This window comes from Rhamphochromis sp. 'chilingali' (genome assembly GCF_963969265.1).
Source record: "Rhamphochromis sp. 'chilingali' genome assembly, chromosome: 19".
In the NCBI taxonomy this organism is placed as follows: Eukaryota; Metazoa; Chordata; class Actinopteri; order Cichliformes; family Cichlidae; genus Rhamphochromis; species Rhamphochromis sp. 'chilingali'.
Window position 1 is genome coordinate 25,741,938 of NC_137946.1, and position 25,142 is coordinate 25,767,079.

At 40.4% G+C, this 25,142-nt stretch overlaps 3 protein-coding genes and 1 long non-coding RNA gene across 6 annotated transcripts in view; 2 read left to right on the top strand and 2 right to left on the bottom strand.

Annotated features, from left to right (window-relative positions):
- Positions 1-97: 97 nt before the first annotated feature.
- On the bottom strand, positions 98-10,243 carry kcnj15 (potassium inwardly rectifying channel subfamily J member 15). Its single transcript, XM_080867753.1, has 2 exons — positions 10,072-10,243; positions 98-5,298 (listed from the first exon to the last, which is right to left on the bottom strand). Exon 2 carries the CDS (start codon positions 5,228-5,230, stop codon positions 4,208-4,210), a length of 1,023 nt encoding a protein of 340 aa, XP_080723879.1. The 5' UTR covers positions 5,231-5,298; positions 10,072-10,243; the 3' UTR covers positions 98-4,207.
- On the top strand, positions 10,211-15,333 carry LOC308387596. The gene is made up of 3 exons (XR_013969973.1): positions 10,211-10,333; positions 13,941-14,101; positions 14,206-15,333. It is a non-coding gene; the product is annotated as an uncharacterized lncRNA (long non-coding RNA).
- Positions 14,672-21,450, bottom strand: smg8 (SMG8 nonsense mediated mRNA decay factor). Its single transcript, XM_080867752.1, is given in 6 exon segments — positions 14,672-15,630; positions 15,632-15,816; positions 17,116-17,997; positions 18,416-18,561; positions 18,710-19,607; positions 20,792-21,450. Coding segments are annotated over 6 exon segments (2,769 nt in total). The 5' UTR covers positions 21,416-21,450; the 3' UTR covers positions 14,672-15,596.
- A 2,990-nt stretch (positions 21,451-24,440) lies between these two features.
- Positions 24,441-25,142, top strand: part of ppm1e (protein phosphatase, Mg2+/Mn2+ dependent, 1E) — a 56,669-nt gene continuing 55,967 nt past the window's right edge. The window contains exons 1-2 of one of the 3 annotated variants that reach the window (XM_080866119.1): positions 24,441-24,592; positions 24,705-24,892. In XM_080866119.1, coding sequence (XP_080722245.1) covers positions 24,714-24,892 — 179 coding nt within the window. In that variant the 5' untranslated portion in view covers positions 24,441-24,592; positions 24,705-24,713. Of the gene's footprint in view, positions 24,593-24,656; positions 24,893-25,142 lie in introns of all 3 variants that reach the window. The other 2 variants (XM_080866121.1, XM_080866120.1) reach the window with 2 other exon arrangements.

Here is a 25,142-nt window from a genome sequence, read left to right on the forward strand (position 1 = left end):
CATTCATTATATATAACTACTTGTATATAACAACTAGTCAAATTAACTGTTGTGTATACTGAATGAGTAAATATACTTTCCACTATTCCACCATGGGGGAGGACAGCGGCTGGGGGGAGGTGAAAGCAGTGGATGATTTAAACACAACACTTTGTTTTTAGCTAAAAAGAAACACACTAACAAAAGGGATTCGTTTTTATTACTTTTTACATAACATACCCCTGTATCACAATCCCTGATTTATTATTATGATACCATAATGATATTTATGTCTAAAACACAACAACTAAAGGTAACATTTGTTTTTTTCCAAGAATAACACAATCAACATTAGTCATACGAATACACTAACAACTGTAAATGTGTAATAAGCTTTAACATTTTTCTGATGATTCAAACATATGTAGAAATATCCTCTGGCAGGTGCAATATTACTCAAGCTGCAGAGGAACTCCTTATTTAAAGAAGAAATCATAGCGCCGACTAAAGATCACAGCAAGTTTTCTTTGAAATTTATTTTGGTGGTGTTTGTCTAATCCAGTTATGTATTGACGGCCACAACATCGAAACCCTGCAGATATTATGGAAACTGAAACGTTACATGAAGCATTTAGGACTAATTCTTCTTCACCTACTGCTGTGTTTAAATACATGTGGCACTATAGTGCCAGATACACTGTAGAGCCCATATTTATGTTTTTGAGCCAATAATAACTTAAACTGATGTGTCACCATAATGATATAAATACAATTCTGCAGCAGGTGTCAGCGAGAGAGATGGTGCACAGCAGTAGGATTCAAAGATTTGTACCAAAGCAGGCACATTTACTGTGGTAAACAGACTAGTATTGATACACCACTCAACTCATTTTTATACTACAAGCCAGATTCACACTCACTTACATCCCTTTATTTGAGCCATTTTAAAATCAGAAAATCTGGGGGTCACCCTGCCCTGAATATAAAAGTAAATTTTTCTTTGGTATCATATTGGTTTAATTTTTTATTATTTTTTTAATTTCTTGCACGGCTACATGTAGTACCTTCACAGGCCACTAGGACCACACTTTGAAAATCTCTGCTTTATTCTATGTATCTTTGCCTGGTATGCTTAGAATGAGTGGATCAGTCTAAATTGTGGCACTAATATCCAGCTCAGTCACTTTCATTGTATCTGGTCTCACAGGAAGGTCTGATCAGCCCAGTGCTGAAAGCCTGTTAGGAGGGCCTACATTTCATAGAACACGAGCTATATTCAGTAACTACTGTTTTGTGGAACTATTTCTCAATGCTTGCAAAATTTCTAAACAGAGTTGTAAATGTCTTCTGAATTTTAAAAACATCTGTTATGTGTAACAACAATTTTAAAAATAAAACTTGAAACAAGCAATTATCGATTGGTGGTTACGTAAAAAGCTTATCATATGAGAGTCTTTGTGGTTTTCCACTAAAAAATTTGTTCGGATCTACTGTTGTTCAGATGAAATGCGCAAACACTATGAGCTGTTTGTGTCATCACTAGTCCTGCAAGTGAAAACTCTTGCCATGATCTTTAGGGGGCTCTGCAGGAAATGTTTTAATCACAAGTGAACAATCTGGGATATTTTACATCTTTACACCTCGCTTTTTGGGAGCGATTAGAAAGCAAGCTGTAAAGTGTTAGTAGTGATGTTTAGAGAAATATTTTGACAGGACTACTTGAGCACTGTTTTTTCCATCTCAACTAAGCTAAGCAATGGCTTATTCTAGCTTCATATTTAAGTACAGCTCAGAAAGAAGTATCAGTTACTTCATCTAAATCTTAATAATAAAATAATTCTCCAAAACACGTCTTTAAATACTAAACTCTTACTTTATCGGTGTATAACTTAACATTCTATTCATTCTAAAAAGGTCTTCAAAAGCATTTATAAAGAGATCCATTCAGTGTTGTTCAAGTTACTTGAAAAAAGTAATCAGTAACTAATTACCTATTTTCTGCACAATCCTGCACATAAAATAAAATAGGTTTTTGTGTTTACACTCAGTCTTTCAAATAGATGCAAGTAAAACACAGCAGAAAATAAATAAAATCAAAGACTAGTGGTCCAGTCGCTCTATTTTCACCTGTATAGCAGGAGTGGGGTAGGCGGAGATTTGCTCTGGTGCAGGTGTGCCGCAGCGATCCGCGAGTTTCTCTGTGAATTTCCCATTACATCGTAGCGTACTCGGTGCTTGCTGGGAAGTTAAGGGGTTTTTTGCTGCAAAATTTTTTATTCCCATGCAGTGAACAGCGGACGCTAATGTTTTTGTCACTTTTTAAGGAATCAAACTCAAAGTAAGGTCAGTACTTCCACGCTTTAAACGTTGCATGCTCATACTCTCTCCCGTACTCATTATATTATTCATTCTTGATCTGCACACAGCTGTTGCCAGGAACGTGGCACTTGCTTACATCATTGTCATGAGACACTCACAAAAGAATCACGGTTTTAGTAACGCAGTAACGCAGCGTTCTTACGGGAACGTAATGGTAATCTAATTACCTTTTTTGCAATAGTAATCCCTTACGTTACTCATTACTTGAAAAAATAATCAGATTACAGTTACTTGTAACGCGTTACTGCCCATCTCTGCTCCCATTATTAAAACCCAAATGAAAGAATCATACAGGGCTGTTAGCCCTTCATTCTGGTAGGGGAGACCGGGGATAGTTGTAACATTTTTGACATTTCTGTCTGTAAATTGAAGCTCTTTTAAGGTAGTGGATTCAAAATGTAATGCAAAGTATTTACATGTCTCGACTATTAAATAGTGCAGCTATTTTCTCTGCAGCACAATTACCCATTGCATGGTATGGTCTCAAACACAAAGAGTGAAATGTTACAATTAACCCCATAGTCTGGGTTAGTTGTAACATATCCCGGGGTAAAATGTAACACAATGAAAAAAGGGTACTAACAAAACATTAACATGTAATCTTTGTTTATTCAACACATGAATGCATTTACATCCATTTATGTAGCTGTGTGTGTGTGTGTGTGTGTGTGTGTGTGTGTGTGACAGAATGCAGAAATCTAGCTTTTGAACATATTCCAACCCCCCAAAAAAGACAAGTTATGGAATTTTCTGCAACTGAATATTTCATTAATTTTGGTTGGTCTTCCTTGAGTTTGGCCTCATTGGCTCAGTGGGCATTATAGCCTACAACTCTTGCACCAATTTTGAACATAACAATGAAGCTGAAAAAATGTAGTTGTTCACCAGCATCGCAATTCCATTACTTTTTATCATGGCTTACCTTGGTGTGGTTTGCAAAGTGCTTCAGAAAGATGAGGAAATCTGTTTCGTGCACCCATCCTGATTTATTTCCACTACCAGTACTTCCTACTGGTCCATCTCTGACACAGTGGTCTGCATAATGTATGTGTGGGAACACAAACAGTGGAGGAATTGTGTTGCCAATGGCATTAACCGCATATACAAATGCGACCAGTGAACCTCTCTCTGCTGATGTCATTGCCCCAACTTGTTTAATATAAGTTAAAGTAATAGTGTGGTAAGTTGCAACATCTGCATTATTGTTACAACTAACCCAGACTGTTGCTGTTACAACTGACCCAGACTCCTATAGCCACGAACTAGCTAACATTACAGCCAACGGCTAAAACATTAGCACTAAAGACCTACGCAGAATATATCCCCATAGACATACAAATAACATCATTTAAATTTGATGAGTTTAACTGCAAAGCAGATGATGTTATTAGAAATTGAAATAAAGTAGAAAAACTTACTTTTTGGCATACAAATTACTTTTTTTCATGTTAAATTGTCTGTGTTTGACAAAATGTGCTGATTTTTCACATGTGATAGCAGAACTGAGTTGGGCATGCACAGGATGAGTCACATCATTTGAAACTTAGCCCTGATTGGAGAAATTGGAAGTGTTACAACTGACCCACGTTACAACTATCCCCGGTCTCCCCTACATTTAATTAATTTAACTTGAATATTAATACAAAAAAACATCATAATGATTAAACGAATAAACAGAATTTTACAGTGAACACATGTCAGGTTTCTAGTCTTCTTAAAAGTGTAGATAAAAAATCACTTTTATATGATTCAAAATAAACGTTTTACGTGTTTAAATCAAAGGTCATAGCTGTAAGGGACATTAACACAGTGGCTGAGCCTCAGGTCAATTAACAGTAATTAAGATCCTCTATTCCTCCCTGAATTCCCTCTCGAGTTTCAGCTTTTCTGAACTGTCGCTGTGGATGTCTGGATCACTGCTCTTTTGCACCTTGTCAAAAAAGTTGAAGTCTGCCACAAAGCGTCCACTGGGGGTGCTATACAGCACCGGTTTGAACTCATAACCCCACAGGATCTCGTCAGGGATGTAAGAGGTACGTCTCTGACACGTGGCTGCCGTCGACTCCATGGTGGCATTGAGGGTGATGAGCAACTCAAACCTACGCGTTTCGAGGTTTTCTGCCGTCAGTCCTGCCAGCGGGCTGTGCTGGTCTAGGACGTGATAGAAGGTGAGAGGGAGGATAAGGAAGGGGCACTCGCCACCGGAGTACATGTTGAAATCAACAGAGCTCTGATGGACTTGCGTCTTCTCGCCCTCCTCAGTCGCGTAGGGTTGCAGGAGCTTTCCTGTTAGCTGGCACTGGATCAGGAGGCTCTTCCTCATGTTGGCCACCCTCACCATCAGACACAGCTTTCCTTGGTGCTTGCAGATCACCGCCACCTGGCTGAACTTGATGGTCTCTGCTCGCTTCTTGGGTCTAGCTAGTTTGGCCAGAAAGGCACCGGTAACGAAGATCTCAGCCAGTCCAGTGATGACAAGCTGAGCCACCAGAGTAAAGATGGCCAGAGGGCATTCTTCAGAGATGTAACGAAAACCATAACCAATGGTGGTCTGTGACTCTAGAGAGAAGAGGAAGGCTCCAGTGAGCGTTTCCACGTTCATCAGGCATGGAGTGTGGGTAGAATTTAAATCTGGCTCAAAGTCACCATTGCCCATTCCAATGAAGTAAAAGATGACCCCAAAGATGAACCAAGTCATGACAAAGGTGGAGGCAAATAAGGTGAGTTTGTAGCGCCATTTCATGTCCACCACAGTCGTCCAAATGTCGTGCAGGTACAGCTTGACCATGCCCTCCACGTTATCGATCCTTACCATGTTGTGCCCATCCTTGGACACAATCCTTCGCTGGAAATCTTTATTCCCTTTAGCCATGATGCTCTGGGTCAATTCAAACTGAAGGTCACGTCTGAGGTTTTAGTTTGGCATTGCCAATTGAAGGTCTGGCAAAAGAGATAAAAGATATTAATTAATATCTCACTTTGAGCTGTAGCACCAGTCAAATCAGTGGAGATGGCAACCAATTCAAGGGCTTTTACTTATTTATACTATTTTCTGTAATGTGGAAAAAAACCCTGAAGGCTTGTTAAAGCAGCCAGGTTGTCTTGACCTCTTGCCCTAATCTGCCTCATGAAAGTGGCACCTAGAACAGCTTTGAGTTAACAGGTGAGTCTTACTCCTCAGTTACAAAAGCCTAAAGACCAGTTGGCAACCATCTAACATCTACCATTCACAAGGGAAAAATGTGTATTCCTTAACCAGCTAGCAAGTGGTTGCTAGAGTATTCTGGTAGTCACCATTAGTGCTCCATTCAAGCAAGCCTTTGGACCTTTCAGTGATGCTCTGGCAACCTGGTTGCTAGGCAAAAGTGTGTTCTCTGACAAGCTAGAGAGTGGTTGCTGTAAAATCCTGAAGGGATATTCAATACTCCTTTGTTTGCGAGGAGATTGCCACAGTTACCCATAATTAGCACGTAAGACACCGACTTGTCTGCAAAAAGATGTTGAGCAGTAGTAAAACTGGAAATAGAGAATGTTTTCCTTCAAAGTAAAAAGTTGTGCCTTGTGAGATGCATTGGCTGCAGCAGTGTGCACAAGGAAATTCGAACGGCGCAAAACCCAACTGAAATAATTTTTCAGTTCAGTTTTATTTAGATTTAGAGGGAGTATCATAGCGATCTGATGGTCGCTTATGTGTTAGAACTTGATAATAAGGTGTACAGAGTTGTTATCAAAGCAACTGTAAAGCTTTTGAGATTTTACAGTGGGGCAAAAAAGTATTTAGTCAGCCACCGATTGTGCAAGTTCCCCCACCTAAAATGATGACAGAGGTCAGTAATTTGCACCAGAGGTACACTTCAACTGTGAGAGAGAGAATGTGAAAAAAAAAAATCCATGAATCCACATGGTAGGATTTGTAAAGAATTTATTCGTAAATCGGGGTGGAAAATAAGTATTTGGTCAATAACAAAAATACAACTCAATACTTTGTAACATAACCTTTGTTGGCAATAACAGAGGTCAAACGTTTACTATAGGTCTTTACCAGGTTTGCACACACAGTAGCTGGTATTTTGGCCCATTCCTCCATGCAGATCTTCTCGAGAGCAGTGATGTTTTGGGGCTGTCGCCGAGCAACACGGACTTTCATCTCCCGCCACAGATTTTCTATGGGGTTGAGGTCTGGAGACTAGCTAGGCCACTCCAGGACTTTCAAATGCTTCTTACGGAGCCACTCCTTTGTTGCCCGGGCGGTGTGTTTTGGATCATTGTCATGTTGGAAGACCCAGCCTCGTTTCATCTTCAAAGTTCTCACTGATGGAAGGAGGTTTTGGCTCAAAATCTCACGATACATGGCCCCATTCATTCTGTCCTTAACACGGATCAGTCGTCCTGTCCCCTTGGCAGAAAAACAGCCCCATAGCATGATGTTTCCACCCCCATGCTTCACAGTAGGTATGGTGTTCTTGGGATGCAACTCAGTATTCTTCTTCCTCCAAACACGACGAGTTGAGTTTATACCAAAAAGTTCTACTTTGGTTTCATCTGACCACATGACATTCTCCCAATCCTCTGCTGTATCATCCATGTGCTCTCTGGCAAACTTCAGACGGGCCTGGACATGCACTGGCTTCAGCAGCGGAACACGTCTGGCACTGCGGGATTTGATTCCCTGCCGTTGTAGTGTGTTACTGATGGTGACCTTTGTTACTTTGGTCCCAGCTCTCTGCAGGTCATTCACCAGGTCCCCCCGTGTGGTTCTGGGATCTTTGCTCACCGTTCTCATGATCATTTTGACCCCACGGGATGAGATCTTGCGTGGAGCCCCAGATCGAGGGAGATTATCAGTGGTCTTGTATGTCTTCCATTTTCTGATGATTGCTCCCACAGTTGATTTTTTTCACACCAAGCTGCTTGCCTATTGTAGATTCACTCTTCCCAGTCTGGTGCAGGTCTACAATACTTTTCCTGGTGTCCTTCGAAAGCTCTTTGGTCGTGGCCATGGCGGAGTTTGGAGTCTGACTGTTTGAGGCTGTGGACAGGTGTCTTTTATACAGATGATGAGTTCAAACAGGTGCCATTCATACAGGTAACGAGTGGGGGACAGAAAAGCTTCTTACGGAAGACGTTACAGGTCTGTGAGAGCCAGAGATTTTCCTTGTTTGAGGTGACCAAATACTTATTTTCCACCCTAATTTACGAATAAATTCTTTACAAATCCTACCATGTGAATTCATGGATTTTTTTTTCACATTCTGTCTCTCACAGTTGAAGTGTACCTCTGGTGCAAATTACTGACCTCTGTCATCATTTTAAGTGGGGGAACTTGCACAATCGGTGGCTGACTAAATACTTTTTTGCCCCACTGTATGTCTATACTTTTTTATGAGCTATACTTTACCAATTGTGTTATCACTGACAGTATATAAAAGGTTGACATAGCTTCCAGGTCTGAAAAGCGAGGCCAATGTAAAGTCTGCTTGTATTGAAGTCTATGATAGAACGGTTCTATCTTCTAGTTGTTTTATGGCCTTAGCACACACTTTCTTAATGAGTTTATGGCCTCTGTCGGTACTTCTAAGTTTCGCTAAAAATAACACAGTGTTCTTTCTGTACAGGTCACCAGGTTTTGACTGGAACTGATTAAAGAACAAATATCCATTTATGATTTAAACATTTAATATTTTAAGTATCAACTAACATAAAACTCCAAAAGAAATTATCCCTTCACTGTGGTCTGTTGATATAGTTAGGGAACACATTCAGTACTATCTAGTTGTGGTACAGCCAGTAAGTGCATTTGGTAAAGTACTTGTAAGTATAATTGAGGTACTTTAATTTTAATTTCATGCTACTTAACACCCTAACTTTACTGCAGATAAAATAAAATTGATCTGCAAGCCTATGTTTGGAGTTATAGTAAAATAACACAAATATGAAATGTAAATAATTAACCGCTAAAGGTGAAGCCATTTATTTCAAGCTTTTATCCAAAAAAGTTGGATTAGAAACTTATTACATTAAAAATTTCAGATACAAGTTACGCATCTTTAAATTTCTATTTATGAACTTAAAATTTGAACTTAATCAGAAATAAGATAATTAGATATATGTAACTTTTAAGTAATTCATCACCTTTTATCTTTTTATTTTTAATTTAATAATCAAAATGACTTTTTTAACAGTAAAATAGTAACCAGATAGCTTTTTTCAGTTTCCTGAATCCCAGCTAAGCTAAGCTATGGCTATGTGTCGCATATAGATATGAAACTCACAGCTTTTTACCCAAGTCTAAGTAAATATAGCATAGATAGTTCATGTTCCAGATTGTATAAGAATCTTATGTGTTGATTTTAATATTTTTTTCTTGTTTGTTTTTTTACGTTTAGATAGAGATAGGTAACTGTTTCTCCGCTAGGCTAACTATCTATTTAGCATTCAAATAAGAAGCTGTTATCAGCCCTAATTCTAGGCAAAAAGAATCAGACACAGAATTATAGTCATTTGCTTATTCTTAAAAAATAATTTGCAGGCAAAGAACTGACTTGGATCATTGATCACATCTAGTTTTTTTTTTCATTCTGAAGAAAATGTAAAGATAACTTTTTTCATTGTGAGCCACATACAGCCCACTTTGACTGGACCAGGCGACTCTGTATCAGTGTAAAGATGTTTAACTGCACAACTAGTCCCTGAGATAGTATATTAATGTAAGGAAAAGAAGTGCAATGTCAGTAGTATATCATAGTTTTTGTCCAGAATGTAATAATAACACAACGTTTTTGTTAATTCACAGTGCTGTTTTTTTTTTTTACTGTAGTAATTCAAGAAAGAAGAAAAAAGGAAGTGTTCTGTTATTTCATCTATTATATAATTTATTTGGTGCAATATGGATGGCCATGGGGATGATCTTTATCAGAAGCGAAAGCTGTAAAACTATAAAAATATAGTTAAAAGTCAAAAGACTACTCCCTCCTTCACAGTTTTAATGCCATCAAATGGGCCAGATTGGTCCTATTGTTTGAAACCCTTATCCTAAAAGATATTTTTTTATCTATATAAGTATAAATTAGGGAAAAGAATAGCCGACTGAAGTGGAAAAAGTCACGTAACAATAGCAGACGAACCTAATCAAGTCATAAATGAAGTAGATCTATCAATGGATGTTGTATTAAGAGTCAAAGGTAAACAGATTGCGAAGACTGGTTTTAATTTAACTACTTTAAAGCTGAAAGCTAGTCTGAATAGAGGTCAGTCTCAATGGGAAAATTACATAATTAATCATTAAGGAAGTGTTAGATATTTAAAACAGTCTCATGACAAGTGTAAAAATGAAAGAGTAGCTGTGAAATACAGGAGAATATAACAAAAACACTCCAGTTCCTCAAAAATATACAGTTTTACATTAATTAATGGACTCAGTTAGTCTCATAAGGCAAAGCATGTAAAAACCCTGGTATGCTCTTTGAAAGTTAAGCATAATTTGTATTCACAGTAGAGTACAATCCAACAATGTGACAAAATAATCATTTAATGAATGGAATACACATATATTTTTTAAAACCCCACATGATGTATAATAATATGCTGCTATTACAGAGTACTGCTAGACAAGGTTGAAAGTTAACTTGGTAGTAAACCATTACAGAAGCCAGAGAGCACCTGCCATAACTTTAAATAATCATTAATTACTTCATAAATCTGTATTTTACTCACATCCTTTTGTCTTGCCTTGTTGAATAGTCCCAGATATTTGCTTTCACTTGTCTCTGACACAATCTGCAAGATGAAGCTGCCCGAGAACATGTAGTTCAGTGTCTTCTTTCGCCTATTGTGCCCACCTGTGAGATCTGAACTTTGGCACAGTGGTTTTCAGTGATAGAACAGAAATGGGAGACAAAGCTTGGCTGTTAACTGTGATCTGAATGTGGGCTGGCTTTTCCTTTCCCCCTCGTCCGCCTCCTCTACCTGTCCGCAGGTAAGGACAACATTCAAGTTTGTTTTGCTGCTTTTATGTATGTTGTTGCTTTACACACATACCCAGATTTACTGCTCGCAGAACTTCTCTGAAGGACATTTTCAGTTAAAACGAATAAAAGGTGGTCTGCCTAAATCCAGCCCTCAGGCTGTAACTGAAAATAAATAGTGCTAAGGAAATTTGACACCAAATCAGCTTGTGTTAAAACAGTGCAGAAATGTCAAAATACTGCAAACAATTAATAATAAGTGGCTGTCAAATAAGTAATACTCTCGTCAAAGCGAAAACTGTTGTACATTGTTGTCACTTTATTAACCCAATGCCGCATCCTTTGTAGTGCAACACAAAAACAAATCCAACTGTTACAAATGTTTGCACCTGTTGAGTCAGTAAACCTTTAAACATGTCAGCCTGGGATGGATCAGTGCCCCCTTGTGGACATTTTCTAACATTAAAAAATGAGTTTTAACTTTTTTCCCTTCACAAATTTATATATAAATATATAAAAACTTATATATTTTAGACTTAGACTGCAGTTCCACTGGTGGCCATTTGAGACAGAATCAAATAGTAAGTGAATTTTATAGACTGTAAAAGACCTCCAGCTTGTTACTCCTACAGTATAATACTCATAATAAAAGTACAGCAACAGTAATGTTAGTTAATGATTTGGCAGATACAATGGCTTTTTTGTGTTTTCCATAAAAGTCATTTCAGTGACTCATCGTCAGGTGTCTGCTGCACATTTTAATAACAGTACATTCAAAGCAGCAGAGCTAATGTCTGCACTACAGCACTGACTTTTAATTTATAATCAAGCATGAAAGACATTTTAGAAAACACACTTTTAAAAAGTGCAATGCTGATGCCTCGGAGTCAGTTATGTTGGTTTGTCCAGTTTACTGCAGAACACCTCACACTGTCAGTGGTTATGGAAAGTAAATGTTGGATGTCTCAGCATCTAGCTGCAATTCCTGATCAAATGTCTGACATAAATACAACTGATATACAACTTAAAGTTCTGAAAAAAAAAAGACTCAAAATTGAAACCATAATCTGAAATGTCAACATATGGATGCAAAAATCGTTTTCATACAATTTATAAAAAATCTGTATAAAAATGTTTTTGACCCTCAAAAAATTTAAATCCTTCTAAAGGTAAACATACTGCGATAGCTTCAATTAGTATGCCATAGTGGCATTTTATTCATTGTAGCACATCCTCATGGTCAGTTATTTATCTATTTATTTTATATTTCTCAATAAATGGGAGCCAGACTTCATGCCATAGACTGTGTACAAAAGATGGCATCTGTCACGTCACGCACTGATAAAGCACAGTAAAGCATTCAAGCTGAGCGTTTTTGTAGTAAATTATGACGTTTTCATAATAATTTACTAAAAAACCATCATACTGTACTCAATAAGGACCTGAAACTAATGATTAAGATCATAAACTCATCGCATTTGAGTTTAATGAGGTCACAGAGTAAGAGAGTCAAAGGAACCTATAGACTTGGATACAACTTGATGCCCTTTTGTCAGCAGAGGAGTTGCCCCCTGCTGGCCATCAGAAAGAATGCAGTTTCAAGGCACTGCCACGTACACTTCTATCTTTTATATACAGTCTATGTGCTCCACGTACCAAGTCTTGTTTTGATGGATCAAAATGCTTTGGAAATATTCTTCACTTCCACTAAATTCGACCAGCTGTGATGGACCAACTGTTCTCATACTCATATGGAAAAAGGAGAAGACATCAGAAAAACTGTGGATGCTTCTTTAAGTTTTAGGATTGAGGGACCACATCACTAGTCTGGTTAACTGAGCTAAAGGAAACCAGACTTCTGCTGTTTAGGCATGACATGAATCAAAAGCAAAATACTCACAGGCCTGACTCTGCATCAAAAGAAAAGTTCAGGTGACTGACTTTGTTATGACCTAATAGCCAATCAAAATTCAAGCAGGTGAAGTGTGAGTTAAAAAGTGAGACAGCAGAAGGACAGAGAAAGTCCTGAAAGGTTGTTAGGTGTCGGTTAAAGAGAGAAAAAGTAAAATTGTGTTTAGTTTCAATTGATGTGTTATCAGTGAGATGAGTTTAAAAGGTACTGTTAAAAGTAGCAAAAAAATTTAAGAGTCACTTGAAATGTAAAAATCTGTTAATGTGTCAGTGAATGTAAAATTTAACTGAACTGAAGTGGTCAGATTTGAGTGTTCCCTTGAGTCTTTATGACCTTGAATCAGCGTCTTTGGCTTTATTATTAACCTCCCTGTTAGTGTGCACATTCCTGAAGGTTATGTGTGTGAGCTAGATCACCCATTAACTTCCTGGTTCTCTGTTATCAAAGAGAAAATCTGAGAATCAAAGTGTGTTCAAATGCAGATGAGATTCCCACACACAAAGAAAACTACTGTTTTTAACCTGTCATCTGCATGCACCTGCATTCTTTCTGTGAAGTTTAAATACAGAAATATTGTCAGAAACACATGTAAAACTGTCTTTAAGAAGCTTTTTTTACTGCTACTTCTGTGTCCACCAGACTACAGCATGATGCCCTAAAGGGCCATGAGATCATTTTCAGAGGTTGTGTGATGATTACTGGGAAAAGAAAAAAGAAAATTCTAAGTACTAATTAACAAACCTGTTTTCGTACTTTTGTCCGAGTGTCTGGGAGTGATTTAAATTAAACCACTTGAAACATTTAAAAGGCATTCTGACAACTACCAACTCACAAACATATAAAATGTGTTGAAGGACACAAACTATGCACTGATTTTTGTGAAGCCGAGTGGTCTGATTATACTAGTGTGCTGTCTCTGTTTTATAAGCACATCGTGTTTTCTTTTTGTAAAGTTTGAATTGTGTGGAAAAAAACATAGTTAAAAGTATAAAGAAACGTATATTGAAGAAAATTATGGATTTGACGTCCTAAATTCTTCTGTAAGATGAAGCACATAAATTGTCCAAGTCGCTTTTTTTTAATGTGTGGGAACCTACAGTTAAGTGAAAATATGTCCCAAAGAATCCAGCTCCACCTAGTGGACGTAAAGTGTACTGCTATTCATGAAACCAAACACAACCTACCTGGAAAATTAAGCTTCTCTTCTAAAGATGTTAGTCTTAGTGGTATTCCTGACATGATCTATCATATCAGTAGTGTGCAAAAGTCTAATTTCTTTATATTTTGCTTCCGTGGAGACAGCCTTTCTCATCAATTTAATACTCTTTACCCCTTGAAAGCCAGCTAGGAGTCATCTTTGAAGCTCCTTTCTGAGCTTTCTGTCAGGTTTCTGTTATATTTCAGACCTGCTTATAAAACAAAATGAAGTATCAGAAGTTAGTGAGGGTGGTCTCTGCCTATGCAGCTAACATTGTAAAAACCCAGAAACTATTCTAATATTGTGATCTAATGCACTTCCCTTTGACATAATACTGAGGTTGTCAAGTGTCATTTTTATGAGGGAAAGCGTTAAAATGTTCCATATCTCGGCATGGTGTGCACTGTGTCCTTAAAGAATTTGAAGAAATGGGAAAAGTGGAGGACCAAAAAAAGAAGTGGCAAGCTTAAAATGAACAGTGTCTGAAAGTCGTGTTCTTTTGAAACAGGAAAAAGAATCCAACAAAGACCTCACACAGGACCTGAGAGATGCATCTGGCCCTTTAGCTGATCCATCAACTGTTCACTGAAGCCTCATCAGAAATGGTCTCAGTGGAAGGGTGGCTGTCAAGAAGCCATTCTTAAGAAAGGGAAACAGGGAAAGTCTGAGGTATGCGAATTTACACAAGAGCTGGACTGAAAATCAGCAGCAACAGCTCTGATGGAGTGATGAATCCGTTCATCCATTTATTCTCTTCTGCTTATCCTTTTCAGGGTCGCCAGGGGGGCTGGAGAAGCCAACAAAAGGCAGCCAAAATTCAAAGAAGAGCTTTGAATGTCCTTCAAGAAGCCTGGAGAACTATTCCTGAAGACTGCTTAAAGGAATTACAGGAAAGCTTCCCTAAGAAAGTTTAGGCTGTGTTGAAGAATAAATGTGGTCATTACAAACACTGACGTTCAATCTTAGAATTTAGACAGATTCTGTTTTACCTTATTTAATTCCTTTAGAATGTTTTCACCTATTTTCCTGGTGAATTGTAAAGAAGTTACAGGTGACTCAAGAAGTTCTGTTTTGACATCAAAAGAGGAAATTAATACTTCTCAAAGTGTAACTGAGGATTTTTTTTTTGCACTTGCTTTCTTGACATCTACAACACTGAGGAAAAAAAATCACCTCCAATAACATGAAACAGAATGTCCGAGTCGCTTTTATTTACACAGAAAAAACAAAAAACGTCTTTCGGTTTAGTTCGAGTGTATTAAATCTTTGTTTGTGAGCAATAGTGTGTGTTGTGATATCTTTACAAACTGAAACAAAAGAAACACAAGTTCAGACGTACACAGTCGACTCTAGTCTCTGCTCTAATGAGAGCTTCACTGTTTGACCAGTGACAGGAAAATTTACATCATTATTAAAGCCTGCCAGCGTGAATGTGCAGGGATGCTGGTACTGGAAATTTAGCGTAGCTTAGCTGCAAACAGCTACCACAGGATCCACGCCCCCTCATGTTAACTTTGAAGGAAGTTTTTCCTGGTGCTATTATTGTGCTCAAGCTTGAAATGTGAAGATTAATGTCACTGCAACATTGATCTGTCTTCTGGGGAGCAAAAAAAAAGTGAAAATAAGTTATTTTAAATCACATTTTGCAATTTTTATTTACTGATAAAAATATAAAATAATCCAAGTCTTAATTTAAAGGCTTTTTTTTCTGTGCTTAAATGTGCCTCACAGTCTGAGAACCAGTGGTCCAAATCTGTAGGTGTACAAAGCTGTTGTCACATATTCACTTGAGACAGATCAAATTATTTTTCACACTTGGGAAATAGCCCACTTCAACACAAACTTTCTCTGTGGTTTTGGTGAGGAAACATTCGACCACACCAGCATTTGCGTCTGCACTGGGAGAGGTAAATGCAACACAGTATTGCATGAATGGATTTGACACTAAACATGGTTTAGAGAGCAGCTAATACGGTCTCACATACACCAGAGCATGTGTGCAAATGCTTATCTGTGGAGACCATGCACGCCCGCATGTCATTTCATTGAAATCCAGAGTAAAAGATGTCAACAAAAAAGGAAATATTTGCAGTGTCTGCAAATATACAGAATGTACAGAAACAACACTGGGAGGGTCTGCGAAGGTGGAGTCTTGAATAAAACCTTAAGGGTTATTGTTGTGGAGAGGTGGCGGTGGTGGCTTTCAGGATGCCTCGCAGCACCTTGTAGTTGTTGAGGGGCTGGTTCTCTTTGGGGGGGTAACAGGGACCACGTTCTGTGGCGTAGGAATAAGGAAACCGCAGCACCCAAAGGCCATCAGATGGCAACGATATTTCAGTCTGCTCTGGGTGGAAGATCGGACAGGGAGGAGGGCCTGGCTGTACCTGAAATCACAGCAGAGGACAAAAGACGATGTTATTCAGTGCTGAACCCTAATAATTTAGCCACACAACTGAAAATCTAGGCTTCAAGATTGTCACTTTGACAGGTTACAGGTGGATACTGGGGTAGTGGAGAGGTTCAAACAGGAGGCAGCAATGGAGAGATGGGAAATTTTGCTGCTTTTTTGGTCAAGAATGAGGCATGTAGTGACCAAAAGAGTAAAGTTGTTTATTCACTTGAGTGTCTGGGCTTGGAGTAGAGCTGTGTCAAAAGAAACCAGCTGAGGTGGTTTAGGCATCTGCTTAGGATGCCTCCTAACTGGGAGGAAACCCTGATGCAGACCCAGAACTTACTAAGATCTTGGCCGGGAAAGCCTAGGATCACCCAGAAGAAAGTGGAAAGTACAGCTGAGGATGCCTGGAATGACCTGCAGCCTGACCTCAGATAAGAGCAGGATGGATGGATGAGGCAATTTAGTGTATGATGCAGAGCAGCTTGAGTTGCCTTTATTAATCATTTGGCAGATTTCACTCCTCTTTGTTATATATATGCACCATATATGTGTTAAAGGGCAACAGAATCTGCAACTACAGCCAAGTCTGAAGGTTTGTCTTTGTTAAAACTGTGACATGCTCATTTTAGTTTTCATACCTGCCTAAATAGTGACATGCTGCAGATATCTTAACCTTTTCTTTGCACATTTTGTGATACATTCCTGTTGTTGAACAATGAACTGAACAGTGCAATAGGTTCTTGCTTGGTTTGGGTCTTTAAGGGAAACCCCAGTCACCCTTCAAAGGAAACTCATTTCCACGCCTTGTATCTGCGACCTCATTTTTTCTGTCTCTACCCAGCGCTCGCAACTATAGGTTACACTCAGCTCTCTCTAGACTACAACGGACCGGCAGAGCTCCAATCCGTCTGTCAATCTAATGCTTCACTCATTTGGGAATAAGACCCTGAGACACCTAAACTCCTCCACTTTTCGTGGCAATTTGTCCCCGACTTAGATTGCACACTCCAACCTTTTCCAGGCGGGGAAAAAAAAAGATTAAAAGTTTAGCTTTGAACTGTAACTTTAGCTTTTACAGAGTCCCAGACATAGTGATCATGGACATATTGCTGAAAGAATTAGCTGACTCACTGAAAACAGACAGAAAATGAATCCCCCTTTTTAAAAGAGTTTTTGTTTACGTCGCTGAAAAACATCTGAGAAAATAAACAGTAGATAAGAGTCCATTAAATCATCATCAGGTGCACCCCTGTTTGGAGATGACTTGGAGTCTCCTCCTGCTGCTTACCTGTGGGTTGAGGGTCACCTCCAGCGGGGCGTCAGGCACTACAACAAAAAGGCGAGTCAACTGGGCGAAGTGGGGCTTCAGGCCACGGCCCTGGGAGGGAGAAGGGATGTGCAGCGGCATGTCGGTGTTTAGCACCCTGGTGGCAGGATCTTTAGCACCCCCCGGCCCCAGCACCTTCACTACTTTATCAGGCCCGCAGCTGATGAAGCGTCTCCCCCTGCCGTCTTCATACTCGAACCCCACGAAGATGCGAGCCATGTCTTCCCTCCTGCGACTCCTACCGAGCCCACCGGTGCTGCCTCGCTTTCCCACAAGGGTCTTGTTGGGCACTGGCCACGAGGACGTGCCTCCGTCCAAAGGCTCCGTTAGTCCTGTATCTTCCTCCGATCGGGAGCGAATCACCAAGTCCCACGGCAAGAGGAATGAGGAGCCAGGGAGGAAACCTGGCTGCTCCAGGCCCGTGTGGCAGTTATACGACTTTGCTGGGCCAAGTTTCACCAGTGACCAGCTGGAGAATTTAGGGAGGAGACCTTTAGGGCAGCCAGAGTGCATCATTCCAGGAAGGTACTCCACAGTGGAAGGCTGCCGGTCAACAAGGCTCGGCCTCTTTTGCTGAACTTGTGTTTCGGCTCCGTCTCCGTCCCCGTAGGGCCCCAGGCTGTCTGTAGACTGGCCTAGACTAAGAGCGAGGCTAAGGCTGGTGTCTCCAGGCGTGTGGCTCTGGGCAGTGCTGGGCTCCTTCAACCTCTCTGCATCACCCGATCCTGAAGCCTCACAGGGGTTTCTCTGAGCCTGGTTTGCCGGGGCCGGGTCAGGAGTGCTGGGCTGGAACACTGGAAACTCAATCCTCTCCAGCTTCCCACAGCATTTCTCCTCCAGCATCTACTCAGGAAAAAGACAGTTAACAAGCAAATACTTGTGAGTGATTAGATGTTGTGTTTTAGATATACAATTTAAAAACACAGTGTTTTTATAATGACACGAGAAAACTGAACAATGTGGAGGGATAATCTCGTAGCGAAGAACCATAAATCTGCAACCGGATGACATTTCTGTTTTTGCTTCACTCTCGTGGCTCTTAGAGGCATTTTTGACAATTTTCAATAAGAAAATCTCTAAAAGCGCACAGCGTACTACCTGAGCTGATAAAGGAGCTGTTATCAGCTACAGAGTGAGACATTTCCCTCAAAATTTTGTGTCTGACTGAGTCTTTCACAGCTGTATGTAGAAATACTGACAGAGCAGAGAGCCTGTGCCCCTCTGTGGTCCTCAGCAGGACCCATGTGGAGTAAATCCTGACCTGGTAGAAGTCGTAATTTGCTGCCTGGATGTCAAAAGGATCCTCACGGGGAGCTTGCTTCCGTCCACAGTTACAGGAGCTGGTGGAGCGCCCTCTACTGTTGTGATTCATGATTGGTGGGTTGTGATCCATGTCAGGCTTCTCTCCTGTGGAATTAAGTGTCAGATTTCACACTTTTGGCTTTTATTTTATTTCAGTGTTAGAGCTACGACAATTATGTGAAATAGTCAATGAAAAAAAATTGCATTAAAGGGGCCCTCCTCAAACTTGTGCAGAGGAAGATGATGCGCTCACCTGGCTGAGGCAGCAGGTGGAACTTGTGAACACAGTGCTGGTCAGTCAGACTTCGCTCCTCACACAGCTGGTGTCCGTTGCTCCAAAAGTTGTAGCAGTCCTCGTGAAGCTGTAAAGCGTAGCGTTGGAAAGCCACTCCTCGAGCGTGCTGGCTGTACACCCGCAGAGCGTGAGCCAACTGGTTTTTATGGACTGTGGTGGTGTAGTTATGGGGGAGGTTGGACTGGTAGGCGCTGTGAGCCAGAGGCAGCGCTTTTTGGCACCTGTTCTCAGAGAACTTTGTGTCAGCGTCAAGAAAACCCTCCAAAACCTTCACCTGGCTTTGCACTTTTGTGGCTAGCTCAGCCATTTCTTCATCTGTGTTTTTGATGAGGACTTGGTGGAGTCTGGAGGCGACCTGGACCCATTTGGTGTAGGTCGGCAGCTCAAAGTGCGAAGGCTGCGGGTTGCGGCCGACGCTGTCATCAAAACCTTTTTTGGTGAGCACCAGGTCGACATGCTGCCAGAGGAATTCCTTTAAGCTGCAGTCCACCAGCTGACTGCCTATCGATATGCTGCCTGAGTCTCTGCTGCTGCTGGGGTGCCGAGATGAATGCCGCATCTGCTGATAGCGCCTCGGCCCCGACACGGGCACGGAGGAGTCCTGCTCAGACAACATGCAGTTGGACCGCAGCTGACCGAGTAATGCACCTAAGGGGTCCTCATCTAGTGCTGGGATCACGTACACAAATGCTTGGTTGGCGGGCACCGTGAACAAGCAGTTGCTACTCTGGTTGGTGAGAACTCGGCTTTTACGGAAGATGCGATAAATCTGGTCTTCCAAGGCGTGTTGAAGCCTCCGCCTGGGGGAGTGCTTCTTTGGTTTGTCAGGATTTGACTCTAAGCCGTTTGCAGAAACCTTTAGAATAACAAACAAAGACAACATCATTTGTATTCACATGGCTACCCTGAGTTCTTATATGGCGTGACCATTTATTAAAGAAAGATTTGACAGTTTCTGAAATATTTTTGCAAAATTTCCTATGGACTGAACTGTCATTATTTTACTTAAAGTCCAGATTCTGTGTTAAAAGAAAAAATAAAACAGTTCCATCAAAACATATTGACCTGATTTTCTGTTTTTTGCATGTTTGTCACACTGAAATGTTTCAGATCAAACAAATGGTTTTATAATTGGTCATTAGATAACTCAAGTAAAGACAAAATGCAGTTCTTAAATCATGATTTCAGTTATTAAGGGAAAAGTAATTGTCCCTTGTTGACTCATTAATTAACTGCAATTAGCCACATTTTCAGCCACACTCAGGCTGAATTACTGCCAGACCAGAACCTGTCTGACAAAAAAATAAGCAGGCTAAAAGATCTCAAAAAGCAACATGTTATGCCAAAATCTAAAGAAACAGCTGAGAAACAAAGTCATTGACGGCTATCTGTCTGAAAAGAGTTAAGGCTTTGGGAGTCCTGGGTGGACTTCCCAGGCGTGTTGAATCTACCAAAATGAATCCAAGAACACATCAATGAATCTTCCAGCAGGTCCCAAAAGAACCCAGAACAACAACTAAAGAACTGCAGGCCTCACTTACCTCATTTAAGGTCAGAGTTAATGATTCAACAGTAGGAAAGAGACTGGGCAAAAATAGCATTCATGGAGGGCTTCAAAGGAGAAAAACACTGCTGAACAATGAAAACAATTAAAGACTCATTGCCAGTTATCATAAATGCTTGATTGCCGTTCTTGCTGCAAAGGTTTGCACATTAGTTATTAGGTTTAGGGAGCAATTCCTTTATCACACAAGGCCTATGTAGGTTTGGATAACTTTTTTCCCCCTTATAAATGAAATCATAACTTTAAAACGGCATTTTGTGTCAACTCGGGTTATCTTTATCTAATGTTCATTTTTTTAAATGATCTGAAGCATGTAAGTGTGACAAATATGCCAAAACCACCCCCAAAGAAATCAGGAAAGGGGAAACGATTTTTTCAAAGCACTGTAACTATACTAAAATATATATCAATATTTCAGTTTTAATATAAAGTGCATATATGAATGAGAGCGAATAAGGACTTGTTAGAGAGCAGACCTTCAGAGTGACGTTCATCTGGAAGACGAAGAGGAGCCGTGGAGGGCAGGGCCGGCAGTTCAGCTTCCACTCTTTAGATACCGGGGAGTCTTTGATGGCAGCCCGGATCAGAGGCAGAACCTTCTGCCGCAGAGCGTCCAGAGCTCGGAAGAGCCGGTCGTAGGTCACGTCGAAGGTCTGGTTGGGGTGGACGAGCAACAGGACGTGACACACGGAGAACATGTAGAGCAGGTGGAGGCAGTGCTGCCGCTCCAGGCCCTTCCAGAAGTCGTGGGCGTCCGAGTGTCCGTTCCCGGTGTCCAGAGACAGGCAGGCTCGCAGTAGCTGTCGGCTGTCGCAGACGGAGGAGAGCAGGAGGTACAGCACCCGGTTCTCCTGGTCGTAAAAAGCCTGGATGTGGCTGCTAGGCGTGCCGCCGTCCTCCGGTCCGCCGAACATCAAGAAAAGGTGTTTGTCCGCCAGTGTGTTGATCAGAGATTCCTTCAGCGCGCCGGGCTGCATGTTGCTTTTACCGAAAATACCGACCACACACAGCCCCTCTTCCCGGTAAGCAGCGTCCTCTAAGAGCTCCGCTTGTAGTAGATCCCCCACACTGACGGGACGAGCCATGTTTGCTTCCTTCATGTTGAAAACCAGGGGAATGAAAACAACCCCGGACTCTTTTCCCCTATCATTTCCGGTTCCTTGTACTAAAATGTCCGAGTCAGTGCAGCATTAGCTTCAACGTTCCTCTTCCCAATTTAAACCACAGTTTGTGTCACAGAGTTATTAAATTGTGGGTTTATTTTATTTTATTTTATTTTATTTTATTTGTTCGGTTTCAGCTATTGTCCTAGGATGGGAGCATACCAGGAGGAAGACGATCCACTAAAAAGGAGCTGCTAAAGAAAGAAGAAGACAGTAGTTTTTTTTTTTTTTTTACTTTATTTAACAAACAATGAGTATACATAATACGAACAGATGAAGTATACAAAACAACAGAACATGAACACCAAAAGGCAGGGGTAAAAGAAAAAAATAACAATTATAAGAATACACGCAACAATTCACATACATATATTGTTTTGAGAGCCTTTTTGTTGGTGGGGTCTGATATTGATTGTATGTACATTTCCACATCCTTAAAAAATGACAGAAATATAGTGTTTTGTTAGTAAACTTACATTTATGGATAAAAAATTTAGCTAAAAGTATTAACAAATTTATCATAAAAACACATTTATCATACTTCTTGGGGAACTTAAAGAAACAGAATAAAACATTTTCCCATCGTAAAGAAAACTTCGTTAAAATATGGACAATAACAAACCTGCTAAATTCCTTCCTGAATCTCTGTGTAAGAGAACAGTACCAAAAAAGATGTGTCACAGTTTCTGGATGATCCCCACAGAAAGTACAATTATGTCCCTTTTAAATTTTACCATGTAGTGACTGGCTGGATAACATTTATGTAGAATTTTAAATGAGACTTCTTTCACCTTATTTACAATCAAATATTTATGGGGGATCATCCAGACTGTCTTCCACTTGATATCTGGAACATATCGGTTCCAATAAGATATTATATATGGGAGAGAGACGATATCTTCTTGGAATAAACTACGTATTCTCTTATTGCTGTTACCAAGTTCCTGTGAAAAGCAGATTTTTCCTATTGGTGACTCAGCTGGATCAGGGAGAGTGACTGAGGTAGATATTGAGCTGTCAGTGTTTTTATATAACATTAAAGTCCCTGACGGTATGGCACCAAGCACCATTGAGAATTCCTGAACACTGATTGGAAAATTATATAGTGCAATAAAGTCGTTGTAAGTAAGTAGTTGTCCCTCTTTGTTAACCAGCTGAGCCACCAATAGGATCCCATTTTGGACCAGGAAAAGTGATTTATTTTTATATAAAATATCTCTGTTGTTCCAGATAAGGTATTTGTGAGGTGAGAAGTTGTGTTTATAAATGAGGGTCCACGCTAAGAGGACCTGCTTATGGAAGGATGAAAGCTTTACAGGGAGTTTCTCAACATTGTAATTACAATTTAAAATAAAATTAAAGCCACCAAAACGAGAGAAAATATGATATGGTATAAAGTTCCAGATAGAGGTAGGGTTTTTAAGAAAATGTTTAGCCCAATTAATTTTGAAAGTGTTATTTAAAGTAGAAAAGTCTAAGATGTTAAGCCCACCTGATTCGTACTTATTCGTCACAACAGTTTTTCAGTAGTTTAGGTTTTCTTTATCATCGTACGGATGCTCTTTGTAGGATCCTAAGACTTAAGAAGTTAAATAGAAAATAGACATCCCAGTCTTATTAAACATTCACCGCAAACTCTCCTAGTGCTGTTAGTGACCAAAGACTAAATTAAAAAACATTTTTTTTAATTTAATTTGAGTTATTTTGATAATAACAAGATGTGCTTTCAGTTGTTTTTGTTTCCTTTTTTCTAATTTCTTTTTCAAATTAATTACTATTTTCCATTAACTAAACAGTTTTCTTTGCGTGTGTTTTTTATTTTCATACGTGGTTTTAGTGTTATTTTTTTAGTTTTAGTTAATTAGAATAACCTTAATGTACATCACTTCTGACCGTTATAACATTTCTCCTAAGCTCTGTAAGCTGCTATTCTCTCCATGGAAATGTACTCTGTAAGTAAATTAATCCAAAATTATCGCTAAGAGGGAAATCATCTGGGAATTCCGGACTTTAGCCAGATGTGTGTTCATGGGGAAAGGAAATAAAGTAAGTAGACAAGTATTAGTTATTTAAGACTTTGAAACAGTTTGTTCAAATCCAGATAAAAAAAACTAAGTCATAACTCCTGTTTGAGGTATCAGTGTTTAGTAAAATACATGCTCTTATCAGTCCTGCTATTTTCTTTATCAAGTGGATATATACAGTATATCGTTTCAGTCTCTAGGGCTAACACAGAAAGACAGACAACCAGTCACACTCACATTCACACCTATTAGAACCACCAGTTAACCTAACCTCACTAACTGCATATCTTTGGACTGTGGGAGAAAGGCGGAGTACCCGGAGAGAACCCACACACACAGAAACTCCACACAGACAGGCCACGGCCAGATGGTGGATCCAAACCCCAGGACATTCTTGCTGTGTGCGGAGTGCAGAGTGCTAATGACGACGCCATCGTGCTCTCCTCAAAATATATTAATAATTCTGTAAATTGAAACATAGTCATAGTACTGTTCCCAAAAATACTGCAAGAATACTACAACCTAAGAAAAAGTTATATTTAAAAAAAGCACTAAAACTAACTCACAAAATGAAAACACATAAAAACTACTACATTTAAATAGTATAATAAAGTTCTCTGTATAAGCTGTAATAAAGTGTATAAGCTGTAATAAAGTGCTCTGTGTGTGTGTATATATATATATATATGTAGTGAATCCATTCTGACTGTGATATGTTAGTACTGTTGTACTCGAGTTAAATATCTGAATTCCTTCCTCCACTCGTGTTTACTTTAAACACCTATCACCTTCATCGTGATGGCATGTCTTCAGAAAGGTCTCGGGACGTCAGGAGGCAACGTTGCGTGCGCGCTCGCGACCCCGCTTTGGCGTCGTCTCTCTGACGTCACCGCCCTCTGATCATCCGAAATCCCTGATAACACGGCGCGCGCTCCCGCTCTGCTCTGAATGGGGGCTCAGTCCAGCTTGTGACAGCTCGTCCTGTAGTGTAACCGTAGAGGCCACGGTCCGCTCATCCAGTCGGGTCCGCTGCTTTCAGACGCGCCGGTAGTCCACGGCCCTGCTCCTCCGGTAGTACACATTTATTCAGGTAGTATGGTACTGCACTGTCAGTCCAACTAGTTCGGTTAGTGTACTGACTCTTCTCTTCTTAGCCCGGCAAGTTAGTGTACTGACGGGCGGAGCTGTCTCTGTCTGTCCAGGAATGAGAAATGATGGCCGCAGCAGAGGAGAAAACCTTCCGACGGTTCTTGGAGCTCTTTATTCGGGAGATGAGGATGCCTCTGCAGGAGGGCGACCCGCTGCCGATGCGCCCCTTGTCGGACCTGGTGTCTGAGGACGAAGTGGAGGGGGAATGCCTCGACCTGTGTCTCCAGCACCTCTACAAATAGTTAAGTGTCCACTTTTTGTTCGTGGCATGCTGTCATTTCCGTGTCTCTGTATAGTCAGATAATGTCAGTGGCCGTGCTTTTGAAATGTGGGTTTCTACTTTGTGGAGAGCTGCGCCAGGTGAGCGGAGCTGCGACCCCGACTGGGTCCAGAGCAGGATGAAGCGGGATGCCCGGAGCCTGCTGCCCTCCCGGGCGGCCAGCCGCCTGCTTCTGGGCATACCAGGGTGTGCCAGCATCAAGTTTAGACAA

Excerpts from the sequence above, each read along its gene's own strand:
- kcnj15 (XM_080867753.1), bottom strand. The coding sequence starts at position 5,230 with ATGGCTAAAGGGAATAAAGATTTCCAGCGAAGGATTGTGTCCAAGGAT.